This window comes from Arachis stenosperma, chromosome 5 (assembly GCF_014773155.1).
Source record: "Arachis stenosperma cultivar V10309 chromosome 5, arast.V10309.gnm1.PFL2, whole genome shotgun sequence".
Classification (NCBI taxonomy): Eukaryota; Viridiplantae; Streptophyta; class Magnoliopsida; order Fabales; family Fabaceae; genus Arachis; species Arachis stenosperma.
Genome location: NC_080381.1, coordinates 18,401,520 through 18,411,772, shown reverse-complemented (window position 1 = coordinate 18,411,772; position 10,253 = coordinate 18,401,520). Strand labels below are relative to the sequence as shown.

General features: G+C 28.9%; 1 protein-coding gene and 1 long non-coding RNA gene across 2 annotated transcripts; one reads left to right on the top strand and one right to left on the bottom strand.

Moving 5' to 3' along the window:
* Window positions 1-4,205: 4,205 nt before the first annotated feature.
* LOC130982509 (uncharacterized) lies at window positions 4,206-5,075 on the top strand. Its single transcript, XM_057906543.1, has 3 exons — window positions 4,206-4,400; window positions 4,625-4,776; window positions 4,899-5,075. The coding sequence occupies exons 1-3, from the start codon at window positions 4,328-4,330 to the stop codon at window positions 4,914-4,916; spliced, it is 243 nt and encodes an 80-aa protein (XP_057762526.1). The 5' UTR covers window positions 4,206-4,327; the 3' UTR covers window positions 4,917-5,075.
* Window positions 5,076-6,336: 1,261 nt separating this feature from the next.
* Window positions 6,337-8,876, bottom strand: LOC130982527 (uncharacterized). The gene is made up of 3 exons (XR_009087176.1): window positions 8,552-8,876; window positions 6,779-7,089; window positions 6,337-6,707 (listed from the first exon to the last, which is right to left on the bottom strand). It is a non-coding gene; the product is annotated as an uncharacterized LOC130982527 (long non-coding RNA).
* Between the last annotated feature and the right edge of the window lie 1,377 nt (window positions 8,877-10,253).

The following is a 10,253-nucleotide window of genomic DNA, read 5'->3' as shown; positions in this document are numbered from 1 at the left end:
CATGGTGTATTGTGCCACAATACCATACTCTTGAAGATACTTTACAAATAGACTAGGTGCTTGTCCACTTTCAATATATTTTTCGTAAAATTCTCCTCCTCTATCTGATCTCACGATCTTAATTTGCTTTCCACATTGTTTATCTACTTCAACTTTATAAACTTTAAAAGCATCCAAAGTCTCATATTTATTATGAAACATATAGAAATACATATATCATGAATAATCATCAATAAAGAAGATGAAGTATTTTTCACCACTTGAGGACATATCAGGACAACATATGTCAGTGTGAATTATGTCTAACATGTCAGAACTCCTCTTAGCACTTTTTTTGGGACTTTTTGGTTTGCTTTTCCTTAATGCAATCCATATATGTATCAAAATCAGTAAAGTCTAGAGGTTCAAGAATCTCATCACTTACGTCTTCATTCTCCCAATGGATATGTGTCCCAACCTACGGTGCCACGATATGGACGATTTTTTATTCATAACATTACCATGCGTAACCATTAAACCTAATGGAATATTATTAGTTAAATAGACTTTAAATAAATCACCAATTAAAGTACCACATCCAATAATATTAGAATTTTTAATAATATCAACAGTATCATCATAAAAATTTATACATAATCCTTATTTTACAAGCTTAGATAAAGAAATTATCTTTTTAGAGAAATCTGGAATATAAAAAGTTCTTTCTAAATCTAAAATTAAATACAACCGGTACTTAATACAAGGCTAAATGTTCCAATAGCTTCCACACGTAAACGCATCCAATTGTCAATATAGATGCTCAGTTCACTTCCTATCGATTTTCTTTTTCTTATGAAACTTTGCATGGTATTTAAAATATGAATTTCAGCACCAGAATCGATTCACTGAGTGTCCTAACATATTTCAATTAAAACACACTAAAGGAATAAGATCACAAAAGTTAGTACCTTTCTTCTCAAGTTAAGCCTTAAATTTTGGACGCTCCTTTTTCATGTGTCATTTCTTTTTGCAAAAAAAAATACCGTGCACTTTCTTGCTTTATAGGATAGGATGCAATACTCTTTTCTTTCTTTTTATGAGCTCTTTTTTTACCACCCTCATTTGTCACTAACAGTGCACTTTCACTAAATTCCTTAACTAACCTCCCTTCTTCTTGAACACACATAACCAGTAATTCATTAATGGACCACTTTTTCTTATGAGTGTTATAAGAAATCTTAAATAGTCCGTACTAGACAGGAAGAGAATTCAGAATAAGATGCACCAAAAATGAGTTAAAGATCTTAACCTATAAAGCTTTTAGTTGTGCTGCTATGTCCCTTAACCTCATGATGTACTCACGCACATTCATTACGCCAGTAAGTCTCAGGGATGACAATTGTGCCATTAGGGTGTTTGTAAGTACCTTACTAAAAGACTTAAAATGTTCATCAATAGCCTTCATGTAATCCTAGACATTTCCGCAATAAGAAATTAAACTCCAGATACTAGTTGAGATATGAGACTTAATGAACATCATATTTAAATGGTTGGATTTCTCTCACCGTTTGTATAATGCTATCTCGGTCCGAGTATTAGCATCAGTAAGTGCTGCAGGCTCTTCCCTACGAAGAGCATAGTCAAGATCTGCAAACCATAAGTGAAAAAAAAAATCGTAACTTTTTATTTTTTATAGTTATCGCTACTTAACAAATGAACTTCATATACAGTTTTAGATATCATTATTGCTGTAAATAATAAATCATGCTAACATTACTTAACTTTAAATAAGTACATCAAATTTTATAACATATGATAATACATGCTAATGCAGGTCATATCAAAATAAATATAAATTATAATGTCATTAAAATCTACCTGTGAACAAAATTTTAATACAATATTCACTATATTAGCTAAAGTGTCAAAACTAAAAAATAAAATATTACTTTTTAATACTTATGGGCTAATTAGAAAGTAAAATATTTTTTATTCTAACCTTACATGTGAATAACATCATCAATTCTTGTGGATAAATTCATTATATTATTCACAATAATTATAAATATATCATCCTAATATTTATGTATTTCTTTAAATATAATTATTATCAAAGAAACTGTAGTTACACCTTAATAAATTATATATTAATCACAATATGATATATAGTAAAAGAATTTATATTGCATGCAATTATAATATCATCATCAAATAAATAAATTCAGTGACATAAAATATAACAAAATTAAAAATAGTTGAGTGGCTTATTATTTTAGTAAAACCGAGACTTCAAGTTCAACTCCCACTAAAAAAAAAAAAAAATCATTTTATAGACCAAAGGTCAAAGGTCTACGTTGATAATGGGCTAAAAAGCTTAAATCAATGTAAAATAATATATATATATATATATATATATATATATATATATATATATATATATATATATATATATTGGTAAATATTACTCTACTTTTTTTAAAATAATATGTAAGTTATCTTTTTTAATGTATTATATTTTAATAAATTTTTATTTATTTTTAATTTTTAATAAAAATTTATTGGATAACTAATTTATCTAATAAAATAAAAAATAAGAAATTAATTTTAGATCATTAAAATTTATTGAAAATTTAACAAAATATTTGAAAAATAATGTTATATATTACTCTTTTATTTTTCACACAAAATCTCTTATTTTTAACAAAAATTAAATAAAAATTCAGATCTTCATAAAAAAATAATTACAAACTAACTACATTAATTGTTAAAAAACAAGATATAAAGTATTTCAATTTTTTCGTATAATTCAAAATCAAATTGTATAGAATAAATTTTTAAATTTAAAGATTTACTTCACACAATAAATTTTTTAAATTAAAAATTTTCACAATAACATTAATTTGTGTTTTTATTTTTAATTTGTTACGTCAATATTTTAGTTTAGAATTTAGTTAATATAAAAAAATTTTGAATTAATATTTTAATAAATATATAACAAATATATTAAAATAAACATTAAGTTAAAATATAACATATTAAAAAAAATAACTTATATATTACTATAAAGAAAATAAGATAACATTCATATATATATATATATATATATATATATATATATATATATATATGAAGATTAAACACTATTTCCACGTTCCACTACTACCGAAACAAATCAGTGACATTCAAGTGGTGGTAGTTCGAAAAAATCCTTCAGAAATATTTACTGTTATTCCTTTTTTCTGTGTTTGGATCTCTTAATTAGATTTTAAAATTATTAATATAATAAAAATATTAAACACTTATAATTCTGAAATAAGTATGAATATTTTTTAAATAATGTTAAATAATTTTAAAATTTAATAATAATCTTAAAATTTTTGTTTAGATTTAAAATTATTCATGTTCATACTTCTTTAGATAATAATAGCCAGCCAGAAGTAATTTTTGTTCTGATATCTCATGTTAGTTATTTCATAAAATCAATAATTTATATATCTCTATTTATGGATATAAAATCTTTAATTTAATTTAAAATTTTTAATTCTTAAACCACTAATTCAAATGGAGTCAGAGTGTTTATTGTGATGATTAAAATTAGAGATCAAAATTTTATAAATTTTATAAACATTCGTGCTCTTTTTATTACAAACCAATTATCAATACAATTAATTAATAAAATTTTTTAATAATTACAATATCACCTAAACTAACTTTTATATTAACAAATTAAATTACAAATAAAATAAAAAAGAACATTTTTTTCTCAATAACATTATTTTTTTTATCTTTAGTTACTCAGTGTCATTGTTCTATTTGGTTAATGAAAAAGTCGTAATCTTTATAAAAACTAAAACAATGTCTTATTTTTATAAAGATTAAAAATACATTTTAAATATGAATTTAATTTTGGTGTCTTCACTAAATAAAATTTTTTATATAATTATTTTTTTGAATGATTATTTATATGATTAATATAAAAAATAATTATTTTATAAATATGATATAACGTAAATAAACACACATATAAAATTACTTTATATTCATAGTTTATCAAAATTAAATTATTTAAATATTTATATAAATTATAAAATCTCTTATAACGAGAGTAGACATGCTAGTACATAAAGACAACAAAAAAGACATGCTAATACATGGAGGCCCAAAAGGTTGATATAAAAAAATTAAGGCTCAGGAAAAAAGGCCCATATGGCCCATTATGAGCCTTTTCGGTTCTTGCAGTTTCAGTCGTCTTCGTCCTCAAAGCGAAAGCGTACAATTGCATCCTGAGAGGGAAAAAGGAAAAGGGGAAGGGAAAGGAAAAAACGAAAGCGTCAACGAGTCAACGACGATGGGTGGAGCATCTCACGCTATGAAACGAATCCCTCGCATCAAATTCCCGCAGAGGCATCCTAAATCCTCAGGTAAATCCTCTCTTTCTCTTTCCCTTTCATGACACAATTTAGGGCACACTTTCCGCTTATCACACAACATTAGCTCAGTGATTCTACAATTTAATTCACATTAGAAATGGAAATTTCAGATGAGGAAATGAATTTGCGGTTTATCTATGAATTACGTGATTTCGACTCACACCAAAAACAAAACCTAATTGGATTTTCTGTTTGTTGTCAAATTTTCAATGTAGGATCTGCATCCGCAGCTCAAGGTTCGAGTCAAACAGGCGACGCTGGTTTAGCATTCTTTTCCGGTTCAAATGCTTTGGCACCAGCTGCTGGGAAAGCCTCTCTTCAACCCAAGAGAACTCCTGTTTCCAAAGAAGAGATTGAGGCCATTTTGGTATGTTTTTGTAGTTCCTCTTCGCATTCCAGAATGCACTTTCTTGGTCCATCTTTTGTGAGATGAATCTGGCATTTTGGCTGTGGAATTATTCATAATTAAACTTTCTTATCTTGTGGCAGTTGGGCGGCTGCTTCTAATCGAATGAGTTCTGAAAAATGGGGCAGAGAAGACTACACCATATCACACTCCTTTTCTGTAACCCTGATTGATGATTATTTTTTGCATGCTGTGTTATTTTGGAATACAACAGTGTACTGATTATAATACTTGTCAATAATGTAAGTGTTTGCCATCAACTTTTTCCATTGATGAAATTCACATATTGTTTCTGGAGAAAAGGTTTGTGTCTCTTGGTTTTGGTTTCATATATGATGAACTGTTGTGGTTACTTGTCTAATTAATTAGTAATTACCCTACCAATTAATCAGATCTAATTACGGAATATGAGTCAGCGTAATTTTTACGAGAAGGTCCTGTTATGAGTAAACAAAGAGACACATGAACATAGTTGATAGCTTGGTATGCATAAGGCTAAATCCTGTTACGGCATAATCTGTGTTTTTCTATTATAACACCTATTATAACACGATCCTTTCAATGTTCGTAAATTGTCTAATTACCTCAGAATGTAGTGCGTTTTCAACGTCTCTTTGTAATCAGTTGCATATTTATAATTTACGGCTATTATAACGAGGATTGAGGTAGGATGCATTTGAGTATCTGCTCATTCAGTCACTCTCATAGTTGATTTCATTATTCCTTTCTCAATCTTCCGGTTTTATGGTTTTTTATATCGCACTTTTCAGTTTTCACCTATACTAGCATTTACCCGCCCAATGCGCGGGGAAGATATGTGAAGAACTAATGAGGTGAATGTAACGCTTACTTGGTGAATGTAACCTGTAGTTAGGATATTATTTGACGTAAAAAATAAAAGAGAATTGATATTATTTGGTATTTATTTTTATGATTGAGATTTCTTAAAATTTGATTCTTCTAAAATATCAATAAAGTCTAATAATTTTAGTAGAAGAAAAATTAGTTTAACCGTTGCAATAAGAATTGTAAAGTACTAATCCATAAGTGCTAACAAAAAGAATGGAATTCTCAGAGTTTAATATATATAAAAATAACAAGTTTGATCTGATACGAAGATGAATAAAAAATTAAAAAGAAATTACTGAAATGGAAGAACATAACAATTAATCATTTGTGATAGTAAACCATTTTATGTGGCAAAATGTGTAGTAGCATTTAGTTTAGAATTGGAATCCTGAATACCGTGGTTAGATATGTTACATCAAAAGATTATAAAAAAATTAGATATTGTCAATTCATTGAAGAGTTAAAATTCTTTTTCATACTTTAGTAGTAAAAAATAATGCAAATTTTAATTCTAATAAGAATTCAATTTTTATGATTCAGTTTAAATCAAATCAGACAAAAAATGTCTGATTACTAATTCTATTCCCGTGAGTTGTAATATTATTAAAATTATTCTCATTAAAAAGAATTAGTGGTGATAATAAAAAGATAAAATAATTATTTCAAACATGCTCTATATATTCTATTTTAATTTTATTATTTTGATTCCTAATCAACGAATCCTCTTTAGAATTAATTCAATTCTCTCACACATTCTATTTAGCTCTAACTTATTAAAAACTTCCTAACACAAACTTAACTCCATTCTTTCAACATTGTTGTTCAACACACTCTTCCTTCTAGTCACTTGGTAACCTGGAAACAAAAGAACAAAATTCATGAATATAAAATTATACACAAACTAAACAAAAAAACATCCCTAATATCGTATCTCCCAAGTGATCTTTCCATTCTAATTACACCAATGATGGACGCACTAATTTCCACAGAGAACTTCTCTAAAATCGAGTCATCATAAAAAAATTAAGCATCAGTGTGCATCCCTGAAAACACAAAAAAATAAATGTAAGAAGAAGAAAGAAACAAAAAGAAAGAAGAAACTTGCAATATATACCTAAGGCTCATTGGAAGCATCATGTGGACTTTAATCTGCCAGTTCTTTGGTCTTTGAGTTCTCTAGATCAAAAAAGCACATATTCTTAAGAAGCCATTAGATTTACCAACTAAAGATCATCCTTTGTAGCTAGCAACTAAACCATGAAACCAACTAAAAAATATTTTCTGTGGAATTTGTAATTTGCTTTGGCCACTTAAACAATGTTTTCAGAGTCCATAACTCCAAACCATAACAAAGTGAACAGTGTAGGGAGCATTTTCATCAAACGTGTCTTGCAAGATGTGGTTCGTGATCAGTTAAGCCTCAACCTGACAAAGGCGGGGTCACTAATCACATTAGTCATTTGAAACCAATCAAAACAACAATAAATAAACAAACTGACATTTAAGAAGTTCAAAAAAAAAAACTTGAATGCAGCCATGAGAATTGAAAATTGCATCAGTCACAATGGCAATTAACAATGTTCAATTTAGATGGGATGGAAAGGGACCTTAGGTGAATAACATAATTTAACTATTTTAAACTCTATATCACCTCACTTATTATCAGTCTAGACATATGATATATGTAAAGATTACAATTCTCTTTTATGCATGAAACAAACATTATAAAAGAATAGGTGCACTAAAGACATTAAGACAAAGCTGCATCAAAAGTTTCTAATCAAATTTTTCTTGTTTTGATTTTGTGACAACTCAGTTCTTTCTTTAAACAGAATGAATTGTAAAATAAAAGTTTTGGTTATTAATTAGACTTGGAGTATGATTGCATGGGGAAAATGCCTTGATATATCTCTCATATCTTCGGTCAACACACATTAGAATTTTATAATTGAACTACTATAAGAAATCAGATGAAATCAATAACTGTGACAATAACTTTGATGCACACAATCAGAAGCAGAAAGAATCATTAGGGATAGATGTGGCATAATAAGCACGAATTAAAGAAGGAATAATGATTTTTCTAATTGTATATATGAAATCCAAAATGAATTGAAATAAACACCTGTGTACATAGTTGTCAGAACCGAACCGGTGATCGAACCGATCAGGTCAATGGGTCACTGGGTCACTGGTTCAACCACTGGATTACTGGTTGAACCGGTTGACCCGGTCCTATATAAATAAAAAATAAAAAATCGCAATCCTAAATTCCCTAATTCCTATTCCCTATTCAGCAAGACAGCAACCTTAAAAGGCTTAAATCGTTAAATTCTCAGCAACCTCTTAAATAGTTAAATTCACAGCACAAGGCCACAAGCATATTCATAACAGAACAGACAACATAAAAACATAGTCATAACAGCTTCATATTCGTACATTTTTCAACAAGCATATTCAACACAGAACAAATCAACATAACAACATTATTCATATTTCATAGTTTCAAGCTTTTAACAAGCATATTCATCCCAGAAATTTCAAGTTTTCACAACATAATAGAACAACTCCTGATGCATCAGTCAAGGAAGTGTAGAATAGAACAACAGAAAATATATATTGTGAGAACAAGTTTTCGCAACAGAATAGGACAACTCCAGAAAAGAACATATCCTTTCAACTCCAGAACAACAGAAAATATTGATGCATCAGTCAAGGAAGTGCAGAATATATCCTTTCAAGTTTTCACAATAGAATAGAACAGGCATAAGTCATAACAGAAGTGCAGAACAACATTATTCATTATTCATAAGTTTTCAACAAGCATAGAGCAGAACTGCAGAAGTGCAGAAAAGAGGAGAACTGGAGAACAACATATTCAACTAACCTATTTGACAGAGCAGAAGAGCGACGCAACGGCGAGGGCGACGGTGCGGCAACGGCGAGCCAACGGCGACGGCGATGAGAGACAGGGACGAAGCGGAGCCGCGGGTTTTTACTCTGTTCTGTTCCTTCAGACTTCAGAGTTCAGAATCGGTGTCCGGCAGTGAGACGAAGGAGATGACGGCGAGCGGCTGGCGGCGGTGGCTGGGTGAGTGACACTGATGGAGTGAGGTGAGGTGGTGACGGGAGGGTTCGCCGTTAGGAGATTAGGGTTGGGGAAAAGTGGAAACTGATTTGGGTTTGGGGTACCGTAGGCATGTAACCTGTAGTTAGGATATTATTTGACGTAAAAAATAAAAGAGAATTGATAGTATTTGGTATTTATTTTTATGATTGAGATTTCTTAAAATTTGATTCTTCTAAAATATCAATAAAGTCTAATAATTTTAGTAGAAGAAAAATTGGTTTAACCGTTGCAATAAGAATTGTAAAGTACTAATCCATAAGTGCTAACAAAAAGAATGGAATTCTCAGAGTTTAATATATATAAAAATAACAAGTTTGATCTGATACGAAAATGAATAAAAAATTAAAAAGAAATTACTGAAATGGAAGAACATAACAATTAATCATTTGTGATAGTAAACCATTTTATGTGGCAAAATGTGTAGTAGCATTTAGTTTAGAATTGGAATCCTGAATGCCGTGGTTAGATATGTTACATCAAAAGATTATAAAAAAATTAGATATTGTCAATTCATTGAAGAGTTAAAATTCTTTTTCATACTTTAGTAGTAAAAAATAATGCAAATTTTAATTCTAGTAAGAATTCAATTTTTATGATTCAGTTTAAATTAAATCAGACAAAAAATGTCTGATTACTAATTCTATTCCCGTGAGTTGTAATATTATTAAAATTATTCTCATTAAAAAGAATTAGTGGTGATAATAAAAAGATAAAATAATTATTTCAAATATGTTCTATATATTCTATTTCAATTCTATTATTTTGATTCCTAATCAACGAATCCTCTCTAAAATTAATTCAATTCTCTCAAACATTCTATTTAGCTCTAACTTATTAAAAACTTCCTAATACAAACTTAACTCCATTCTTTTAACATTGTTGTTCAACACACTCTTCCTTCTAGTCACTTGGTAACCTGGAAACAAAAGAACAAAATTCTTATAAGGTCCGTAGCGTATAAGAGAACTTTTCTTTTTTTCTTTTTTTATTTTAAAATAAACCAAAACGACGTCGTTTTGAAAAATGAAGTAAAAAAAAGTTGCCAGAACCGGTCGGTTGACTAAGAACCGCCGGTTTTTCGATTTTCATCAAAACTGGCCGGTTCAATTCGATTTTTAACGGTTCTCTTCTTTATCCGGTCATATCACTCAACCGAACTAGTTAGGAGTCCAATTTTTCGGTTTTTCGGTCAAACCGACCGATCCAGTCCAGTTTTTACAACTATGCCTATGTATCATAGCCAAAAAGCATGCCACCAATTTAAGCAATCCCACTATCAAAGAGACAGAATAATTAAAGTACTTACCTAATGAAGTAATGATGAATAAATACAAATTCAATAGATCATGCCTCTTAAATAGAAAATATATATATATATCAAATGAAATCTAAAAGAATAGCAAAGCTCTTGAAATTACTTTAAGATTAGACTCTTCTAAATCAAAATATTGCATGATTT